The sequence below is a fragment of the Archocentrus centrarchus genome, chromosome 18 (assembly GCF_007364275.1).
Source record: "Archocentrus centrarchus isolate MPI-CPG fArcCen1 chromosome 18, fArcCen1, whole genome shotgun sequence".
Taxonomy (NCBI): Eukaryota; Metazoa; Chordata; class Actinopteri; order Cichliformes; family Cichlidae; genus Archocentrus; species Archocentrus centrarchus.
Window position 1 is genome coordinate 12,713,813 of NC_044363.1, and position 22,466 is coordinate 12,736,278.

The 22,466-nt window shown below is 46.0% G+C and overlaps 2 protein-coding genes across 4 annotated transcripts in view; one reads left to right on the forward strand and one right to left on the reverse strand.

Moving 5' to 3' along the window:
• Positions 1-2,667: 2,667 nt before the first annotated feature.
• Positions 2,668-22,466, reverse strand: part of col4a6 (collagen, type IV, alpha 6) — a 171,460-nt gene continuing 151,661 nt past the window's right edge. For both annotated transcript variants that reach the window (XM_030753182.1, XM_030753181.1), the window contains 18 exons: positions 14,376-14,519; positions 13,649-13,771; positions 12,494-12,675; positions 12,345-12,408; positions 12,151-12,225; positions 11,716-11,823; positions 11,502-11,612; positions 11,315-11,386; positions 9,603-9,722; positions 9,390-9,506; positions 9,042-9,203; positions 8,842-8,940; positions 8,591-8,740; positions 7,437-7,553; positions 6,965-7,156; positions 6,716-6,887; positions 6,501-6,615; positions 2,668-5,082 (listed from right to left, as the gene is read on the reverse strand). In XM_030753182.1, the coding sequence (XP_030609042.1) occupies positions 4,822-5,082; positions 6,501-6,615; positions 6,716-6,887; positions 6,965-7,156; positions 7,437-7,553; positions 8,591-8,740; positions 8,842-8,940; positions 9,042-9,203; positions 9,390-9,506; positions 9,603-9,722; positions 11,315-11,386; positions 11,502-11,612; positions 11,716-11,823; positions 12,151-12,225; positions 12,345-12,408; positions 12,494-12,675; positions 13,649-13,771; positions 14,376-14,519 (2,384 nt within the window). In that variant the 3' untranslated portion in view covers positions 2,668-4,821. The remainder of the gene's footprint in view (positions 5,083-6,500; positions 6,616-6,715; positions 6,888-6,964; positions 7,157-7,436; positions 7,554-8,590; positions 8,741-8,841; positions 8,941-9,041; positions 9,204-9,389; positions 9,507-9,602; positions 9,723-11,314; positions 11,387-11,501; positions 11,613-11,715; positions 11,824-12,150; positions 12,226-12,344; positions 12,409-12,493; positions 12,676-13,648; positions 13,772-14,375; positions 14,520-22,466) is intronic.
• On the forward strand, positions 14,602-22,417 carry LOC115796760 (uncharacterized). Of its 2 annotated transcripts, XM_030753179.1 has the most exons (3): positions 14,602-14,854; positions 15,303-21,824; positions 22,249-22,417. In XM_030753179.1, exon 2 carries the CDS (start codon positions 15,534-15,536, stop codon positions 21,540-21,542), a length of 6,009 nt encoding a protein of 2,002 aa, XP_030609039.1. In that variant the 5' UTR covers positions 14,602-14,854; positions 15,303-15,533; the 3' UTR covers positions 21,543-21,824; positions 22,249-22,417. The 2 variants fall into 2 exon arrangements, with proteins under 2 accessions (XP_030609039.1, XP_030609040.1); XM_030753180.1 differs by lacking the exon at positions 14,602-14,854 and having other exon boundaries at positions 14,898-21,824.

Genomic DNA, 22,466 nt, shown 5'->3' on the forward strand with positions numbered 1-22,466 from the left:
AAGTGCACAAGAGAGGTGAGGAAGAGAGTGCATGCAGGGTGGAGTGGGTGCAGATGAGCGTTAGGGGTGGTTTGTGACCGAAGGATAGCAGCAAGAGTGAAAGGGAAAGTGTACAAGATGATAGTGAGACCTGCAGTGATCTACAGTTTGGAGACAGTGAACACGTGCAGGGGAAAGATTGTGGATATATTCAGCAAAGGATGTTGAAGATGGAGCTGCCAGGCAGGAGTAAAAGAGGGAGACCTCAGAGAAGATTCACAGATGTATTAAAGGAGGACATGCAGAGAGTTGGTGTGACAGAGGATGATGCTAGGGATAGGCTGAGAGAGAGGCAGATGATCTGCTGTGTCGACCCCTCAAGGGAGCAGCCAGAAGAAGAAGAAGCCTGCATACAGCCCAGTATGATCTCAGTAGGAGCTGGATGAGTAAATCTATCACCTAATAACCTATAAAATCCAAACACCTCCAAATTATTCGATTTTCTTTTAGTGTAAAAAAGTACATTCTGAAAATATTTACATGTAATAATTTAATCTCTCTTTAAAAGTGTTGAAGCTCTCCCTTCAACTGTGTTTTTTCAGGACTCATTCAGACATTAAACGGGAATTGTTGGGCTCATTAACGTCGGCATATTTTTATTCTTGGATTATTATTCATCTTCTGAAACGGGCTGTTTTAGCTCATCTCTTTCAAGTGCACCCTCTCTGTGATTTTCTGCCATAGCAAACAGAAGGCGAGGACTATATTAAGAATATCCTCTCTTTCTAACATTAAAATTAGTCTGAAAATCAGTGCTTAGAGCAGCCTTAAGCCTGAGCTTTTGGCTCGCAGAGGCCAAAATTACTTGCACATAATGCTGACCTCATTGTTTGAAACTTATTTGCAAACAAACAAATTAATGTAAACAGTCACTGTTTACAGCGTTGGCCCCTCTTCTTCATGACTTCTGCAGTTCTCTGTGGCATGCTGGGTATCAGGTTCCTGACTGATGACAATCCAATCCTGCCTCATCAGTGCTCAACGTTCATCACTTTTCTTGGGCTTCTGCTTATCTACCTTGTGACACAGTCCTCCATCACATTAGAAGATTGTCACCAATCACTCCTGGATCGCTGGAAGAAGCTGGTCTTTGAGGGTGTCTTTAGTATGGCCAATCATTGAAAGCAAGTGGACAAGCCCACAAACTGTGATCAGTTTGAGTACTGATGAGGCAGGAATGGATCGCCATCACTCAGGATTTGGCCCAGAAGCTGATATCCAGCCTTCCACAGAGAGCTGCAGAGTCAACACTGCAAACACTGACTTTATTCATTTTTTTTGCAAATAAAGTCTGAAATCCTTATGATTAATCTTTATTATTTGAACAGCAACATGTAAAGAAATAATGTAAATGAAAACTGAAAGGACAAAGTGTACGAATCACATGCTTTTTTTGTGATTGGTGTTCTTGATTGTTTTATTTACTCACTTTCTCACATCTTACGTCAACTACAGTTTACATGCACTCATCATGGCCATTAATATCATGCTACTTTGGGGCTTTTAAGGATTTTTTTTTATACTGTTCTTTTTCCAGGGTGGAATGATTGTACTGCATCCATATTTAAAATAAAAAAACAAAAACAAACAAGAATTGGATGCACAAGTTTGACTTTATTTGGGATTTTCTCTAATCAACACAGGGTCAGAAGTACATAAACAGGCTCAAGTATATACATACACCCCCACTAATATTTGGTTAAATGTGCCTTAGCAAGTTGCACCTCGACCAGATGATTTTGGTAGCCGTCAACAAGCTTCTGACATCATTCTGGCTGGATATTTTTTGGAAGGTTATTCCAGAAGATTAATGTTAGCCTGCTTTGTCCATTCCAAAACTCATCCATACTGATGTAAAACTGGCTTCACTCATCTGAGCGTGACAGTTTGTGTCTTCTTCCTTGGCAAAAAGCTGATGCATCTGAATAATAACTTGTTTAATCTGATGATCTTGGATGCTGCAGTTGTTTAGAAATGGCTCCAAATTCCCAACCTATGTAAATGTACAATTCTCCCTCTTGGACCATTGTTCTGAGCACGGGTCAATCCAGTGAGTGCTGTCAATCAAATGCTTTTTATGCTGGCAAAGGGAAACTACAAGCTGTAGTTAATCGTAATCACTAATGAGACGTTAACAGCTCTCGGTATGGTCAAGTTAAAAGACAATGTAGAACCTTCAGCACCACTTACTGAAAGAGTGTATGTACATGTTTGAGCCTGTGTCGATCAGAGAAAATCCATCCAGAATAAGTTCAAACTTGTGCACCCAATTCTTGTTTTTTAAACTCATTAAAGATGAATGCTGTACAATCACTTCACCGCGGAAAAAGAACAGTTCAAAGAAATCCTTAAAAGCCCAAAATTACCATCACATTCATGCCCATGATGAGAGGATGGAAACTGACCAGAACTGGATATAGTATGTGGCTGCGGCATCCGTGGTAGAAATTAGAAACTTAGATGGTTAACCTGCTTTTGCCACACAGAAGTCTGACCTCTAACATTACACTAACTAGTCACAAACAACAACCACCTTAAAAAAAAATACAGATTTTATGCTTAAATCCACTTCAGTTTGTTACATTGAGCTGAAAACAAAAATAAATAAACAAACAGACATTTCTTGAATAGGTTTTGAAACTTTATTTCAAAGTGTGTGAGCACAGAAACACACATTACAGGAACAGACATGTTATGTTGCCACTTTTTCGTTATGGATCCTCTTTGTGGAAAATTGTGTTTCTTTTCTGACACCCGGGGCACTTACGGTATGCTGCTGCATTTAACATTTGGCTCTGAACAGGCGGTGAAGTCCAAAACTGGCAATAAAATGTTCTGTTAATGTCGCTTAAATCATCAGCAGTGAGTATATTTTGCATATAAAAACATAGGCATATTTTCCTCCATAAAATTTAATGTACACATCATCACCTTCCCATTCCCTCACTTCTCAGTAAATAAAACCAGGGGATAGTGTCATGTCATAAGCAAAAGTAATTACAATCTAGATTACAAAACAAGCAGTACAGACAAAAAGAGCATCATGTGAAGTTGGGGCTACCAGCAGAGAGACGTGCTAGAGGTCATAGTGGTTACAAGTCATGCTGTAGCTTCCACTGTCCAAAAAATGATCAATTTCCTCAATTTCTCAGCATATTTCTGCATTCGCTTTTGCAAAAATCAACATTTAAAAAGGCACAGAATTAGTCCGTTTGCCATCTTCTTACTTGTCTGAGGACAGTGAAAAGAAACACACAAAAAAATAAGGAGTGACGAAGTCATAGACCTTCGCTCTAACATGATTTGCTGGGAAATACAGTAAGCTCTATGTACAGCAATAATTAATCAGAGAGCACGTGTTTTGTTTCTTGTTGCAGAGGTGAGTGAATGATAGGCTTAATTAGGGTGACATTAAAAAAAAAAAATACTTGTTTGGTCGCAGCATGAAGTAAACCTGTGAGAGTGGAGATGGAGAAATATGCCCCCCTTTACTGGACTTTACTGTTCTAATCCACATCAGTGCAATAACAACAGTTATTTATGATCATTTCCAGCTGTTGAACAGAGAAAGCCGACTTGCCTTTAAAGCCGCAGTAATGGTGATGCAGCACCAGAGAGTCACGGTGTGAAATGCACAGAGGTCGCAGGCGTACCTGAAGCACACGCCGGGACTTTCACATGTTTACGAATACTTTGGATTGTTTGGATAGTTTTGTTCTTAGCCTTAACATACAATTTGCTTAAACTGTAAAAGAGTTATGGCCACCGTTAAAAGTTTTTGTGGAGCAGATGCCACCTCTGCCACCTCCGCTGAGGTCAAGGCTATGACAAAAGCTCGACTTTTTCTTCAAAACAGCCGAGCTAAAAATGGTAGTTTCAGTGAGCTTTACATCTGCTTTGGTCAGATCTGTTCAATCAAATAATGCAAACCCTACTTTCAGACCTTCAACCATCAATCTGTAATTTTACTGTCTCAACTGACATCTCAAGCAGGTATTTAGCTCTCAACTACCCACTTCAAAGCCCATCAGAAAGCATTTGTAGGCTTGTCCTTCCCATAGATATGACAGGTAGGCGCCTTGCTGTACTGACTAGTCGTGCAGAAAGTGCATTACCCAGTTTGATCTTATGCAGACATGAATAACTTTAAAATAAATCTGAAAATGGAGCTTTCTCACAGACGAGTAAGCTTAGATTAGCTGTCATAACTAAATCAAACTGTCCTCAGTGTGGAAATCGTTTGATTCCAGACACATTCTGCCCCTCTATGGCTTTCCAGCAACCACCATTTAATGAGCCGTAGAAGAGATTTCATGCCTCCTGTCGGTATCTGTGGGAGTGATAAGGACTGATAACGGTCGCTTCATGGGCTGATAGCAGTTGAATCAGGTGCTTCACGTGTAAGCAGTGCAGTGCTTTCCAAAGCGGGGGCGGGGCACTCTCCGAGGTAGCCGAGAATGATTCTCACCGAAAACCGTTACAAGAAATCAGACATGTAATAAACACAGAGATAATAAACAATAGCACCATTGTCAGTGATAATCTAGAGAAGATCGCTCACACCGAAACGCTTCTCTTTCCTCTTCCTACCTCCAGCTTTTTTTTTTTTTTAATGAGGAATTCTTTCCTAGTATGAAGCAGGAGAAGGGTCCTTTTCAGTCAGTCATGTTCTTTTTTTTCCATCTCATCCTCCATCATCGCTTATGTTTTTGTTTCCTTGAAATGTTAGTGAATCCCCTCCCGATGTTTCCCCCTCACTCCTCCACCATTTACCTCCGCCTACTACATGATCTTGGTGCACACTTGGCAGCGGCTGACTCTGAAGCGCTCCTGGCCTCCCTTCAGGGTCTCCTTGGTTGGCGAGTAGGCAAACTCATTCCTGGGATCCACGGTGGTCAGCCAGAAGCTGTATTTATTGGCGAAGTAATGGCAGGTACCCCTGGCGCCGTTGCACTCGATGAAAGGAGTCGCCCGGAAGTCCTCCAGGCAGGAGCCGGGAGACACCAGGGACTGCCCGCCGCCCTCAGCGCCGGCTGCTGTGTGCTGTGGCAAAGGTGAAAGAACATTTTTTAAACATTTAGTACTGGGAAAAAAAAAAAAAAAAAAACCTCCCTCTTTTCTTTGTTTTCGTCTTTTCATATTTAAGACTGAAGCTTCTGCTGGTGATATGAGAGAAGTGAATCCTGTGCTGAGTTTGCAGTGCTGTTAAAAATATTTGCCCCCTTCCCCATTTCTTGTTTTTTGCATATTTGTCTCATACATATTTCAGATCATCAAGCAAATTCTAATATTAGACAAAGCTAATGTGAGCATGAACGGTTGTCTGTCTCTATGTGTTAGCCCTGTGAGAGACCAGCGACCTGTCCAGCATTTACCCTGCTCTTGCTCTTTGACAGCTGGGATAGGCTCCAGCTTCAGTGTGAGCCTGAAGTGGAAAAGTGGAAGAAAATGGATGGATTGCATATATTAAGGTTAAAAAAAAAGCTCTCCAAACCTACCAGGCCCTGTGTGAAAAAGTAATTGGCCCCTAAACCAAGAACTGCAGCTTTAACGGGACTTAAACCTTCCAAAAAGTTCAACTTTTGTCTCATCAGCCCAACACTGACTTTCTTGTTTCAAGACATAAATTCTGAAAGCGTGATAGTGATGGATCTTCAAGTTCAGCAACATGTCTAATTTGACCCTCGAATACTGTCGGGAGCACCACCTTCAAAAATAAGATCAAAAATAAGATGTAACTGCAGTACTTTATATTTGGAAGTATGGCTCGGTTCACCTGTTCATCTGCACAAGTGGAAAACCTAAGACAGGGAAAGGAGCACGGCCCTAACAAAACAGGTATCAGGCTAAAGCAGCTTAACCAGCACAGCTTACATGACACCTGCAAATAATGATGTGCAGAAATGTATTATATTGGCATATCAACCTCGCCATCAGCTGATCTGTTAGGAAACACCTCCACCTTATCTTAAAACATCAGAGGTGAGCATCTAGATCTGTACATAGAATTTAAGGCTGCATTCAAAGTACTGCATTTCCCTTTATCTCAGAGCACTGTGGATAGGAAAGTCCTCTGAAGACAATGTCTAAACTTTCTAAAAAGTCAAATGAAATGTGGAGTCCTCCTCAGAGTTCCAATTAATGAAAGTTTAATAAATGTAAAGTGACAGCGTTAGTCAAAATGTTTCCATCCTGAAATGCTGCGACTGTCTGTGAATTGCAAACATTGCTTTTGTTTTTTGGGGGCAGAATTATTTCCTATTTGGTAATATACAGAAGGAAGACAGGAAGAATGGGGAAATCAATTCTGATGATTTTACTTTAGATAATCTTGGAATACTTGTTGTGTTAACTCTCACATGTAATTTTGCACAATCTCTACCCTTTTGACTCCAACATATCAAGAAAATGAAGGGAGCCAATCCGTAAGTGTTTGTTAGAAGTGGTAGTTAATGACATACCATGAGGAAGGAGTACCCTATCCAGAGACTCCTCCAGCCGGGGGGACAGTTGGGGATGTTCATATCCTGACTGTGGATAGCCACGGCCTGAGATGGAGCCTCACACACTGAACACCTGTGTTATTCATATAATCAGGTGAAAGCTTCATTAGTTATGTGCACATGTATATGACAGGGAGTTTGACTGTCCTGTAAACTAACACAGTGTACGGTACCTGCTGATGTAGGGTTGTATCTGATCCTCTTCCACAGGCATCATGGGTATGGGTGCAGTTGTGGAGAGCCAGTAGGACTTATCGTTGCGGCTGGCGTAGTGGCAAATCTCGTTGGGGGAGCAGTAAATGAAGGGGATGGTGCTAAACCTGGGGAGGCACGACCCTGCCTGACCTGAAAAAACAAAGGGAGGTTAAAGGTTGCCGTAACTAGTATTTACGGTGCATAACTACATGGGACTGTATTCATACCAAGGTCTTGGTTGTGTGCCTTCTCCTGTCCCTCCACATACAGCAGGCTGTAGCCATCCCACAGTTTGCCCATGCCCTGGGGACACATGGGAACCTGGGGGCTCTGGCTGTGCTTCACCAGAGCGTAGCCAATGCTGTAACTGCGGCCGACGCTGCCGGGAATACCGGGAAGGCCAATTGCACCAGGAGAACCTAAAGAAAATAAAGGAATTAAGATGAACTATTACTTATTATTATGTTTCAAATCTTACAAAATGTCACTGTAATGAGATTAAAATATAAACACAAAGTAAAATTAATTCTGCAATCCATGAAATGAGAAATGAGAGTTCTATCCCAATAAAAAAATTAAGAGGTTTTCTCCCACAGTTGTTTTTAAGCAACTGTGGGAGAAAACGGTCCTATTTGTTACCAGCTTATTCAGAACCTGTGGAAAAACAAGAAAAAGGTCAAAGATAAACAAAATGCTGACCTTGTGCTCCTGTGGGTCCAGGGAAACCAGGAGGTCCGGAATCACCAATGGCTCCAGAAAAACCAGGAGCTCCAGTCCTGCCCAGATTACCCGGAGAACCAGAGTTACCCTTCGGACCTGCAACAGGGAAATATTTTACACTACATACAATTTATTTTCAGGTTCTCCTTTTATAGTTTGGCTTTAAAGCCCTTTATCTGTAACCCTCCCTTTATTGTCTCTCTATGTACAGTAAACCACACCAGATTAGCTGTAATCTAACCTTTATGAATATTATTTTTATTATTATAAGGAGTAGATATACTAAAATTAGAAAAGTTCAAACTCCTGGGGTGGATGAGATTCATTCAAATTTCTCAAGGCTCTGGATGTTGTGGGGCTGTTATGGCTGACACACCTCTGCAGTACTGCATGAAAGTTGGGGACAATGCCTCTGGATTGGCAGACTGGGGTGGTGAGTCCACTTTTCAAGAAGGGCGATGGGAAAGTGTGCTGTATAACGGTTGCCAAAGTTTGGTCCACACTGCCGGTAACAAGTCAGATTCATTCGTGGTGTGTGCTGAACTTGATTCACTGATTCTGTTCACAGTTTTTAGGGACAGAATTTCTGTGCACACTAAGGAATGGAGGAAGTCTGGTTCGGTGGTCACAGGATCTCATCTTTGCTTTTTGCAGATGATGTGGTTCTGTTATGATCATCGAGCAATGACCTCCAACTGGTTCAATTCATGGATGACTGTGACACAGCTGTGATGAGGATTAGTACCTCAAACTTCGAGGTCATGGTCCTCGGTCAGAAAAGGGCATAGTACACACTCTGGGTTGGGAACGAGTTAACTGCTCCAGGTGGAAGAATTTAAGTATGCCTAAGGAGCTCAGCTATTAGGGAGTGGCTAGGAGTACAGTTATTACTCCTCCACACTGTAAAGACATCTCCCACCGGGAGCAGGCACTGGACATGGTGGCAAGACTACATCTCTCAGGTGGTTTGGGAACATCTTGGGACCTGGAGGAGGTGACTGGGGAGAGGGAGGTTTGGGCGTTTCTGCTTAGACTACTGCCCCCATGACCCAGATCTGGATAAGAGGGAAAAATGCATGGATGAATATATATAATTCATAAATACACAGGTTTTTTCTGCCTTCACTACTCACCTTTAAGTCCAAGATAACCAGGCTGACCAGGCACTCCAGGGATACCAGGGAGTCCCCTTTCAGCAGGAAAACCCACATCACCTCTTCCTGGATTATTCGAATTTTCTGGTGGCATTAAAATTCCAGGCAAACCTTTTGGACCTGGCATCCCTGGAAAGAAAAGGATGGAAAAAAAGAGGGATAAATGAAAGGTGAAGGGTGCAGGGAAATAAAGAAGAAACAGTGGAGTAAGAGTGGGTGAAACCTCCTACCTTTATCACCTGGTATTCCTCTGTTGCCATTATAACCAGAGATACCTCTAAAACCCTTGACACCAGGACCTCCCACGAAACCACTGTCACCCTTTAGTCCTGAAAGACAAAATGTTTCAGTTTAGTGTTTTCTATTATTATACATAGTAATGTGGAAGCAGCATTTTCAGTTAATGTCACACATTTTAGTTCCACTCCACCTTTTAAACCAGCTCTGCCAGGGAATCCAGGGCCTCCAGGGAATCCTGGTTCTCCCTTCTGACCAGGGGGGCCTGGGAAGCCTGGTAGGCCAGGGTCACCTCTGTCTCCCTGGTCTGTGTCTGGACCAGGTGGGCCAGGAAGACCCGGTGGACCTTGGACACCTGGAAGAGAGAGAAAAGGAGAAGAGGGAAATGAAATTGAATGAAAGTAAAATAAAGTTAAGGGGAAAAAAGAAAAAGTAAGTAAAGAAAAAGCAGAAGAAAAAAGGAAATGAAAAAAGAAAGGAAATAATAAAAGAATATAAAGGAAACCTAAACAAGGAAAATTGATTAAGGAAATATATTTACCATATGCTCCATCCAGTCCAGGAAGGCCTGGGTCTCCCACAGGTCCAGGAAAGCCTATTACCTGAGAAGGACCAGGAGGTCCACGCTCACCAGGGGACCCTGGGAATCCAGAAGGGCCTGACACACACACACACACACACAGACAAAACCAATCCATCACTATTTATTATATATTTAATTTGCATCTTTTTATTTTCTTGAAGTCTATCTCACCTTGCTCCCCTCTTGTTCCCTTGGTACCAGAGAAGCCCGGAAAACCGGGAAAGGACACACCTCTTTCTCCTTTCAACCCCGGAATACCAGGGGCACCAGGGAGACCTCCTAGAATTGCACCTGGATTCAAAAACAGCAAAGCAATAAAATCTTCCACCTCTGCAAACTGAAGCAATCAGAAGTTTGGCAAAAATATGAGTGACTGCATCTTGTCCTGACTTCAAGTATTCTGAGTCTGATGAAATAGGGTGAAACTTTGTGAGAAAGCTGTGTGCCTCACAGCTTAGGACAATGGACTTTCCTTTTTTTGCAGACACATGTAGGACCAATATGGATCCTGCTGGTTTTCCCTCAGATAAGAGCAGCTCATAATTTTCTAATAAGTGGACATTTAGAAAAAGTCCTGTAAATTCCCACAAGCCATTTGTAATGCAGAGCAATACAGCAGATTTTCCAGTAGATCTGAAGCACTGGGATAACCAGCGTCTCCAGATGTTCTCTAGTACTGAAGCACTAGTCAATCAATAGATTAGACTCCTGCCTTGTTTGTCAACATGGTGGTGGTGCTGGTGGAGGGGTGGGTGGGTGGGTGTGATGGGGGTGAACTGCACCTTTAACCTAATGACATGCCCAAACAACAACTCTGCTCTTATTGGACAATAAAATATCAAGGCTTCCTCTGAGTGCTCTGATAGCATGTATTGTGTCTGCATAACCTCATGTTATTTTATAGATTATTTCATTATGGGGCTTAGAAATTAATTATAAAGCACAACTAGATCATCATAACAACATTATGTTTATACAATATTTCATATCCACATAGACCATTTTCACACTTACAGGTGTGGCCCAGAGCTTTTATAGACATCACCCAGCTGAGCTGGAGTCATACTGGACATGAAACTTTATCCTCTCTATTGCAAAGTTTGACTGAGTCCATGCGAGACCAGACCATTCTTACCAAGCTAATGGATATCATGTTCTGCCTCCTGCAGCCATAAACCAAGCTGAATATTTCCAGTAGTCAGAAGGCATGAGAGGGCGTTCAACTGTATCCCTTGTGGTGGTCCAGTGGGGGGCGTACTTCAGGAGTATCTGGCCTGTTGTTACAGGTAGTTTGGTAACTGTGCAACTGGAGTCAGCGTTTGGCTCCCATTGCTGGTAGTAAGGCTTTTTCCAGTCGGACTTGGACTTTGCCTTTTATTACTGATTCTGTTCAGAACCTTTATGGACAGAATTTCTAGGCAAAGCAAAGCAGTGGAGGGTGTTTGGTTCAGCAGCCTCTACTTTTGTAGATGATGTGGTCCTTCTGGCTTCATCAAATGGTGAAGTTTCACTTTCTAGTTTGTGACTATGGTTCTAAGCCAGAAGACGGAGGCACGCCCACTCCAGGTTAGGGAGGACTTGCTGACCAAGTGGAGGAGTTTAGGTATTTAGAGGTCTTATTCACGAGTGAGGAGAGAGAGTAGATCAACAGATTGGTGTGATGTCAACAGTGATGCGTATTGTCAGTACTATCTGTTGTGGTAAAGAGAGAGCTGACTGTGGGTTTACCAGTCGATCTGTTACCACCCTTACCTATGGATAGTGGCCAAAAGAATGAGATGTTGATACAAGAGCTTACACTTATCACAATTTATGAAATAAAAATGGCTACAGACTGCCACAACAAGCATACAATCAGCTGATGTGTCTTATGTGGTTCTTGCCTGGGATTCCAGAGAGGCCTTTAGATCCTGGTAGGCCATTAAGTCCATCTAAACCAGGTACTCCAGGCAAACCTAGACAAAAAAAAAAACAATATTGCGAGAGGCAAATAGGTTATCTCATCTCATTTGAAAAAATCAGTGTTAGATTGGTGTATAAATTGAGTGGGTTTCCTCTTTTTTTTTTCACCTCTGAATCCAGGAATTCCAGGTGATCCGGGTAGGCCAGGAGGCCCATCTGATCCTTTTTCTCTTCCGGGGAATCCAGGCTGACCCTTTGGCCCAGGGAATCCAGGAGAGCCTGCAGAGAAGAAAAAGTACATCTCCACACTTTCACACTAGCTCTTTATGGAGTCCTGAAGGAATTACAGCAACTAGTCCTTTTTTTCTTTATTGTCACTCACCCATTATTCCAGGCCGTCCCAGTTCACCAGGAGTTCCCTTCTGTCCAGGGAAACCTGAACTTCCTGGAAAGCCATTATCACCGCGTGCACCATCAATTCCTCGGCTGCCTGTTGACATGTTTAAAATCCTTTAAAACCTCTGGACAAATCAAAGGTTGGAGATTATCTCTTATCTGCCGAAAAGCTTGCAAACATTTTGTTTTGAAGAGTGCCACTGAACTAGGGATTTATTAACCTGTATTAAAAATATTTTTTATTCAAAGCAAAATATAATGGAAATATAAAACATGATCCATGTCAACATAGTTATAAAATATGATTAAATACAAGACTACAAGTGACGTGCTGCCCTTTCCTTATTTTTGATTCAGAAAAAATATGAATATATACAGTAAGTGGATTATTGTGTGGTTTAATGGTCATGATGAGTCTTACCTGGGAAGCCTGAATCTCCTGGCTGGCCTTTAGCTCCTGGTGGTCCAGGATAACCAAAGGTATCCCCCGGTATACCTGAGCAACAAAACATTTGAGTCAGCAGATGTTTGCATGCATTAGATCACAAATCAACATATGTTAAAGAGGAATAAAGGATATTTTTCACTGACTTTAGACCTGATATGAGCCCTCACCTTTGGCACCAGGCCGACCAGGTTCTCCAGGGTTGCCAGGTAGACCTGGTGCACCATCATTGCCCTAAAAAAAAAGCCGTCAGACCTTTAAGCTGTCTGTCAGAAAGTTTGCTGCATGTTTTTAATCTATGCATGTTTTCTTTTCTTACCCTTTGGCCTTTAGTGCCGGGGAATCCCATGATTCCAGATTCTCCCTTTTGTCCAGAGAAGCCTGGAAGTCCTGGTTGCCCAGGAAAGCCAGGCTGTCCGTTCTGCCCTTTACTTAGTTCAGGAAATCCAGGAACACCAGGCCGCCCCTGACGACCAGGTACACCAGGCTGACCCTTGTCACCTGTTAACCCAGAGAAAGATCATTGATTAGAGATGTAATATGTAGGGAAATTACTAAATTTATTAAACCTCTGGGACTTTAAACTTAAGCCAAAGCAGAAGTGCAAATAACTGCACTTCCTCTACTGATCACTTGGGGTTGGCTCATAAAGTGACTCAATCTCAGTAGACTAACACGTTAAAATGCTAAACTTTACAGCATTTTTGTAATGAAAAACGTTTTGGAATCTAGTGCTTTCATGAAGCGCACAGTACATTATTATTGTTTTTTGTTTTAAAACAGTTTTGGTGAGTACAGCTCCAGTATTTTATGGCAGATATCTGGATCTGGCCTTTGCATCTGTACAGTTTAAGGATGAAGCTTGCTAACAAGGTAGCTAGCCTTAGCTGACAACTTAGCAATCCACCCTTTTAGCTACACTTGTTAACTTCTAGCTCCAAAAAACCAAAACCACCAACCCCAAAATGCTGAAGCAGAAAATTCAAATGGGGTGTCAAACAAGTGTCTATCTTTTATCCACATTCATTCTTTAGCTACATTCTATTAGAACCCTTTAAACCAATGGTATTATACTAAAAGCTGAAGATACTGCTTCTGATACAGCTGCTCTCTTATTCACACAGGGAATAAGTTTTTGTGTCGGACACCCTTCCTGATGCACCCCAAATTTATACTAATTTTAAATGCTAATACTTATGAACTTTTATTGTTATTATTCTTTTCCGTGCTTTTATTCTCATCTGTTGTGTGTTCAGTTATGTTTCAGCCACCAGCTCACTGTTAAACTCCTGATCTATGATTAAAAAGCATTCTTACTTGTAATTTAAACTTGTCAAACCGAAAGTGAATGCTTACGTCTCATTCTCTTCTTTAAATGATTGACCAGAACTTCATAATGCAGAGCCTATATTTATTTTATGTCCTTCAGATCATCCAGTGATGTTGTGAAAGAAGAAGCAGTGTACTATATTACCTCTGGGTCCAGGGAAGCCGGTCGGGCCGGGTCTTCCGGGGTTTCCAGGTTCTCCTTTCTCTACACTCTCAGATGAATAAGCAGTACCAGGTAAGCCGCGTGGACCAGGGGATCCTCTGTCACCTACCAAAGTGAAAATGGAGGGATGTTGGTGTAAGGCTGCTGTTTATTCTACTCCACTGTTATACTCTTACACCACGTGTACACTGTGCATCTTTGAGCTGCCCAAGAGGAAAGAAGACCAACATGAAAGAACTGGGATGATATATTTGGACATGGCTTCAAAAAAGTAGTCCACATAGTGAGAATTGGCTGTTGTGGTGATCCTACGACCAAACATAGCCAGGAAGAAAACTGTGATGTGCCACAAATTTAGGATGACCATCTTATAGTGCAAGTGATTCTACAATCTACCAGCCAACAGGAATGCAGCTTGAAATTGTCAGATGGAATTCAAATGTGCAAATCAAAATTTCTGGGATACCATTAAAAAGGAAAATCTGGCTGAACTGTGCTTATCTGTATGGAGTGTTTTCCAGATATCAATGTGACAGAGCCAAGGGGGAAGTAGGAGTGAAACAAACACAGGAGGAATTGCAGCTGTGCATCACCATGTCACACAGCGTGGCTCACAATGACCTTATGGAGCACATTGCCTAGTCGCATTTATTCTTCTACAGTATTCTTCCAGAGGTTACCATTCTCATTCCTCTTGTGGACTTTTTACCTTTTGTTCCAGGGAATCCAGGTGGCCCAGGAAGTCCATTGCTTCCTGGCCCCCCAGGTTGTCCTTTCCCACCAGGAAATCCTGGAAAACCAGAACGTCCTGGCAGCCCGGGGAAGCCCATTAGTCCTGGGAAACCTCGTTCACCTATGGAAATAAAGAGAAAAGAATATATTGTTAGTCACGTTTATGATATCTATAAAAAAGCTGAACAACAGTGATGTAGTAGCTCATCCAGCTCAGGAGGCATCATGATTCACAGTGTTAGAAAGACTAAGGGCTGCAGCCGACAGTTCGCGCATGCGCCCAGATCACACACGACGTACTTGGTACGTTCCCCTTTTCCTTTCAAGTGCAGACAGACACAGACGCCATTAGGAGCACTCATCGCCGACTCGCCAGACAATCCAGCCTCGCAGTGCCTGTGACTGCAGAGCTGCTCACCTTGTAGCAGATGCGAGATTGTGTGTCACTGATGATCCGTGAGTGTTTCCATTGTTAATGTTGATTGTTGTATGCCGATGTAGCGCGGTTAGCGCTGGCGGCTAATGTTCGTGGCTAACGTTAGCGATTAGCGTTAGCGATTAGCGTTAGCGATTAGCCTGTTTGTACTTAGCTGTTTGCTGTATTAGAGGCTAAGCTAGCGATTTGTTGGTTGTGCCTGCTATATATTAATCCATTTGTGATTGTTTGCATTACTGTCAGCTGACTATATTAATGAGAGCGTTTATTGCGCACAATGTTATGCAGTGGAGCACTAATTCCTTTTCAACCCACTCATAGTTAAATGGATATGTCTGACCACAAACAGGATATCAATGTCAGTTTACTCTACCTGCATTATTGGTGTGTTATACAGTGTTTGATAATATATGTAGTGAATGTATGCATTAGCATTACAAACCAGTGTTCATCTTATTTCTCTCTTAGATCACAAGTTGCATCTGTGATCCCTACATGCTGAGCTCTGTGTATAGCCGTGCTGCATGATCCTTATTAAAGTTTCGCCAACATCCAGACTCTCGAGGTGTTCTTACCGACACACCGGGGCGGTCCCATGATACTCCGGCCCAGCCCTTACAGTCCATAAACAGTCACTCGTCTAAACAGTGGTCCTTCGAGCCGGATTTCGTGAGGCTGCCTTGGATTTATGCCTATGTGATGCAGCCTCCTCGACCTGGTGAGGAGCTTCCTGCAGCTTCTACACGCCCTAAGCGTCAGTCTCACCTGCCTGCTTACCTGAGAGATTATGAGGTCCGAGCAGCAGGTTGGGAACCGATAGAGCCACCCCCGGCACCACATGCAGCACAGCATACACAGGGTTCAGAGGACTGGACTCCCAACGTGGCCGCGGCAGAAGTGGGAAGGAGGACGGTGCAGGCATCCCGCTCCACCAGCGCCAGCCCTATCAGCCAGTATGCCGAGTCTACAGCGGAGGAGTGGAGCCCCGTTGGGGGACGACGATCCGCCGCGACACCTACACTTGAGAACGCATGGTACCCTTCCCGGTCCAGTGCACAGCTGATCGGTCCCGCTGGGAGCAACCAGACATCTCCTTCTGCCTTCTATAGACCGTGGGAGGGCCCTGATCAGCAGGAGGCACAGTCAGTGCCTCATGATGGACATGTTGGGTTATATAGACAGTCTGTGTCTCATAGTGATAAGTTGCAGTTGAGTGCTTATGATGATGAGAATGTTATTTCCTTCTGTCAGCCCCCCGGTGGTGCCTCCCATGACCCGCAGCCCAAGTCTGCTTGGAAATCGCATGCAGAACCAGTGCTACAACCACAGCCTCTGAGGTTTAGACCGCCTGCGCCTCAGGGTAGTCATTATCCTCAGGGCCCTGGTGAGCACCCCACCTCCGCACGAGAACAAGACCTGATGGACTCCATCAACCGCATGATGCGGGAGTTACAACTCATCAAGGATCAAGCAGAGGGCCGCGTGCTGAGGAATCCACAGGTGGGTCAACAATATCCAGGTGAGCGGCCACACCATGAGCTACCTCCACCCCAGTATCAGCCGAGTGATTATTTTCCTCAGCCATCTTCATTCAGTCAGGCCTACATTCAGGGTTACCCGCACCAACCGGTTCCCGGCTGGACTCCAACCAGACTTGCCGAACCACCGAGCTTAGCTACCCGCAAGCCATCGAGCGCACCCTCAGGCCCTCAGGTGAGGTATGAGCCACACCCTATGGTGCACGTTGCACCAGTACACCAACCCCCCGCCTTCCTTAGAGAGAGAACGTACCGGGGACCCGTTCCAACCATTCCCGACTTCGCCAAAGGAGACCCTAGTGAATTCACCCATCTCAAGATCGCTTTGGAGAACCTTCTACCGCCTGACGCCACCGAGCTGTTCTGTTACCAAATTCTTCTGGACCACCTCAAACTAGAGGAGGCTCGCCTTGTAGCTGATGCCTATTTGAATTCATCTACACCTTATTCGGACACGATGGCTGCCTTGACCGACAGATTTGGTCAACCGCATAAGTTGGCCTTGAAGAAGATCGCCACGGTGATGAACGCTCCAGACATCCGACGAGGAGATTCCCAAGCCTTTCAGAAGTTTGCTTTACAAGTGAGAGCCTTGGTGGGAATGCTCCAGACCCTTGGACGTGAAGGCATAGCAGAGCTCCAGTGCGGGTCCCACGTCGAGCGGCTCTTGAGTAAACTTCCCTCTGACCTGCGATCAGAATTTCGGAGATGTACGTTCCGTCGATCAGGAGTTGGGTACAATCTCACCGACTTCTCCGATTGGCTGCAATATGAGGCGTGGTGCCAGGATAGTGAGAGCCATGCTAGCTTCCAGGACCCTCGGCCCGAGGGGAAACGACGCTCGGATCAGCGGCATGACACCAAGAATCCTCGTCCAGCCACGATCTTGCATGGGGTCGAGGTTACTCCTGACCAGCAGCCAGTAGAACCCCCCCAGTCGAAACCTGATCCACCAGGTAAGAAAAGGAACAAGCACGCGTACTGCCCATATTGTGAGTGTGAGGATCATTTCCTGAGCCAGTGCGACACCTTTAAGTCCTTTGATAAGGCCCAAGTTATCCAGTGGATAAAGTCTAACCGACGCTGCTGGCGGTGCGGCAGAGCACATCAGGCGGCCCAATGTGACCTGAAGAAACTCTGCAGCAAGTGTCAGGGCAAACACCTCCAGATACTACATGAGGTCAATGTTAGGCAGGCAAGGGAGAGGTCCTGTCTGGTCAGCTCGGCTACAGAGACGCTATACCTTGATCGGCCAGCAGAATGCAGCCGGGTCCTCTTGAAGGTTGTCCGGGTTCTTCTTCATTACGAGAACCAGACACTTGATACCTACGCGGTCCTAGACGATGGCTCAGAACGCACAATGATCCTGACTGCAGCAGCACATAAGCTAGGCCTCCAAGGCCACCCAGAATCTTTAGCCCTGCGGACCATCAGACAGGATGTACAAACCCTGGATGGCGCCTCCGTTACCTTCAGAGTTTCATCTACAGTCCAACCCAACCGAACCTTCCAGGTCAAGGATGCCTTCACTGCCGAACGTCTAAGCCTAGCTGATCACACCTATCCTGTGGCTGCACTCAAGAGAAGGTTCAAACACCTCCATGACCTCCCACTCCAAGCCTTTGACAAGGTACGGCCTATGTTGCTCATTGGGGCCGACAACCCTCACTTGATTACACCGGTCGAACCGGTGCGTCTAGGTCCCCCCGGTGGTCCTGCGGCCATAAAGACCAGGCTTGGTTGGACTCTCCAGGGGCCGGCTCGGATGGCAGAGCTCCAGCTATCACCTCAGCAGTGTTTATTCACGTCGCTCAGTCCTCGAGAAGCAGAACTGCTGAGGAATGTAGAGAAGCTCTGGCAGCTCGACCTCTTACCATCGAGCAGCGAGAAGCAGGTGACACGATCACGAGAAGACCAACAAGCCATTGATCTCCTGGAGTCCAAAACACAGCGCGTTGAGGTTCATGGTACCTGCCGGTATGCGACCCCTCTACTTCGGAGGAAAACCTTTCCGTCCTTCCAGGCCCCCATGGAGGCAGTAATGCCAAGGCTTAGGAGCTTGGAGAAACGCCTATTACAAGATCCCACGAGTGCAGCTGCTTATGAAGCCGAGATTGCGAAGCTGGAGGCCGCCGGTACAGTTGCTAAAGTAGTCAGGCCAGATATCTCATCCAGTGGAGAAAGCTGGTACATCCCACACCACCTGGTGCAACACAATGGGAAAAATCGAGTCGTATTCGACTGTTCCTTTCGATACAAGGGCCTCAGTCTAAATGAGTACCTGCTACCTGGCCCTGCCTTGAGCCCTTCCTTACTAGGCGTCCTTCTGCGGTTCAGAGAACACTGTGTCGGTGTTAGTGGTGACATCAAGGGCATGTTTCACCAAGTGTGGTTACTACCAGAAGACAGGCCCCTTCTGCGCTTCCTTTGGCGTAACATGCGGAGAGAGAACCCGCCGGAAGTCTACGAGTGGCGGGTGCTGCCCTTCGGTACCACGTGCAGCCCCTGCTGTGCCACCTATGCCCTGCAGAGGCATGTCTTTGACTACAGCAAGCCTGGAAGCACAGAGCGCTTCTCAATAGAGAAAGGCTTCTACGTGGACAATTGCCTCCAGAGCGTGCCATCCACACAAGAGGCCATACAACTGATCAACAACCTTAGAGACCTTCTCCAAAGTGGAGGGTTCGAGATCCGGCAGTGGGCGAGCAACGTGCCGGGCGTCATCAGCCACCTCCCGGCCGAGGCCAGGTCAGAGAAGCTAGAGCTATGGCTAACATGTGATAAGTTGGAAGCGCGCGAGTCCACCTTAGGACTGTGCTGGCAGTGTGACGCGGACACCTTCAGTTACAAGCACAGGCCTATCACCTATGACACGGTGACCATGCGGAACATCTACCGAGTGCTCGCCAGTCAGTACGACCCACTCGGATTCTTGCTACCCTACACCACAAGGGCAAAGGTCCTGGTCCAGCAGCTATGGGACCGGCGGAGGGACTGGGATGACCCCAGTCTCCCAGCAGAGCTTCTGACCGCCTGGCGCACCTGGGAATGTGAACTCGAACACCTACCTCACATACAACTGCCTCGATGTTACACACCGGCAGAGATGGACCACGCTGCAACCAGGAGAGACATCCACATATTCTGTGATGCCTCTGAGAAAGCGTATGGAGCGGTCGCTTACTTGCGGTCTGAAGATCCCAAAGGGAGGATCTGCATTGCGTTCCTTCTTGCACGCTCAAGAGTTGCCCCTCGGAAGCAACTTTCCATGCCCCGACTCGAACTATGTGCAGCAGTCACAGGAGCACAGTTGGCCAAGCTACTAAGGAATGAGCTCACCCTTGAGATTCGCCACTGTGTGCTTTGGAGTGACTCCACCACTGTCCTTACCTGGCTACATTCAGAGTCGTGTCGTTTCAAAGTGTTCGTAGGCACCCGGGTAGCAGAGATACAGGAGCTTACGGACCTCCAGTCCTGGCGATACATTGATTCCCCACGGAATCCGGCAGATGACCTCACAAAGGGGAAGTCCCTGCAACACCTAGGGGAACCAAACCGGTGGAGTCAGGGACCCAAATTTCTGCAGTTAGCCCCCGAAGAGTGGCCAACCCTTCCTTTGCAGCACTCCTCCGAGTCGGGAGACACTACTGAACTCAGACGTTCGGCTTTCTGTGGTCTGAGTAGCACCACTGATCCGCCGAGTATGGACTGGTCCCTATTCAAGACTTGGAAGGAGTTGATGGAAACACTAGCGCAGGAGCTTCACGGGGCGGCTGGGCTGTCAGGGCCACCTACAGCTAGTACATACCAGGATGCCGAATTCTTTGCTTTCCAGAGGGCGCAGCAAGAGAGCTTTGCAGATGACTATGACCTCCTCAAGGCAGGGAAGCCCGTAGCATCCAATAGTCGTCTCCTTTGCCTTGCTCCGGAGTTCGACACAACGCGTGCAGTCGTTAGAGTGGGTGGACGACTCCGTAGAGGGGAAGGATTAGATCCAGCTGCAGTACACCCCATTGTACTTGACCCTAGTCACCCGACCACCAAATTACTCATCCAGGAGTATGACACCAAACTGTGCCACCCTGGGCCCGAACGAGTCTTCGCGGAGTTAAGACGCAGGGTGTGGATCCTAAGGGGGCGTGAGGCCGTAAAGCGTTGCCAGCAGGTGTGTGTCGAGTGCCGTCGATGGAGATCCCAACCTGCTGTACAACGGATGGCTGACCTACCACCGCCAAGGCTTAGATTGTTTAAGCCAGCGTTCTACTCCTGTGGTATTGACTGCTTCGGACCGCTCCTGGCGAAGGTTGGCCGAAGAACGGAGAAACGATGGGGTATACTCTTTAAGTGCCTCACCACCAGAGCGGTACACCTAGAAGTGTTACCTTCACTTGACTGTGACTCCTTCTTGATGGCTCTCCGGAGGTTTGTAGCTCGGCGAGGCAAGCCAGCAGAGTTGTACTCAGACCAAGGAACCAATTTCCGAGGAGGTGAGCGGGAGCTGAGGGACACCTTTTCCAGCCTATGTCCTGACCTCCAGCAGCAGTTAGCCACACAGCAGATTGCGTTCCACTTCAATCCACCAGCGGCACCTCACTTCGGCGGAGCATGGGAGCGCGAGATCCGGTCAGTAAAGTCTGCCCTGTACACCACTCTGGGTGCTCAGACTGTGAGCGACGAAGTTCTCAGAACCATCTTAATAGAGATTGAATCCATACTCAACTCTAAGCCGCTAGGTTACGTTTCGGCCGATGTAGCAGACGTTGACCCTGTCACGCCCAATTACCTGCTGATGGGGCGGCCAGACAGCTCCCTGCCCCAGGTAGTCTATCCGCAATCCGAGCTCCTTGGACGTCGGAGGTGGAGGCACTCTCAGGTGCTGGCAGACAGGTTCTGGACGGCATTCGTAAAGAACTACTTACCTGGTCTGCAGCTACGGAACAAGTGGAGGACCACTACCCCAGACATGATGGTTGGAGCCGTAGTCATGGTAGTAGACCCACAGGTGCCTCGATCGGTTTGGAGAATCGGAAAGGTGGTGAAAGTGTTCCCAGGCCCAGATGGTCATGTCAGGACGGCCGAGATACAGATCGAGGACAAGATATACACCAGGCCAATCACTCGTCTCATCATTCTGCCTAAGATGCCGGAGGAGGAGGTCAATGGGCCGTGAGCAGGGAGGCTCACTTCAGTCTTTCTAGGGAGCACATTTGGCATCAAATGTGGGGGCGGCAGTGTTAGAAAGACTAAGGGCTGCAGCCGACAGTTCGCGCATGCGCCCAGATCACACACGACGTACTTGGTACGTTCCCCTTTTCCTTTCAAGTGCAGACAGACACAGACGCCATTAGGAGCACTCATCGCCGACTCGCCAGACAATCCAGCCTCGCAGTGCCTGTGACTGCAGAGCTGCTCACCTTGTAGCAGATGCGAGATTGTGTGTCACTGATGATCCGTGAGTGTTTCCATTGTTAATGTTGATTGTTGTATGCCGATGTAGCGCGGTTAGCGCTGGCGGCTAATGTTCGTGGCTAACGTTAGCGATTAGCGTTAGCGATTAGCCTGTTTGTACTTAGCTGTTTGCTGTATTAGAGGCTAAGCTAGCGATTTGTTGGTTGTGCCTGCTATATATTAATCCATTTGTGATTGTTTGCATTACTATATTAATGAGAGCGTTTATTGCGCACAATGTTATGCAGTGGAGCACTAATTCCTTTTCAACCCACTCATAGTTAAATGGATATGTCTGACCACAAACAGTATATCAATGTCAGTTTACTCTACCTGCATTATTGGTGTGTTATACAGTGTTTGATAATATATGTAGTGAATGTATGCATTAGCATTACAAACCAGTGTTCATCTTATTTCTCTCTTAGATCACAAGTTGCATCTGTGATCCCTACATGCTGAGCTCTGTGTATAGCCGTGCTGCATGATCCTTATTAAAGTTTCGCCAACATCCAGACTCTCGAGGTGTTCTTACCGACACACCGGGGCGGTCCCATGATACTCCGGCCCAGCCCTTACAGTCCATAAACAGTCACTCGTCTAAACACACAGGTTGTCAAAATGTGTGACATACAGAAAGTTTTCC

What these genes read in the sequence shown, in the direction of transcription:
- LOC115796760 (XM_030753179.1), top strand. Translation starts at nt 15,534, where the DNA reads ATGCAGCCTCCTCGACCTGGTGAGGAGCTTCCTGCAGCTTCTACACGC.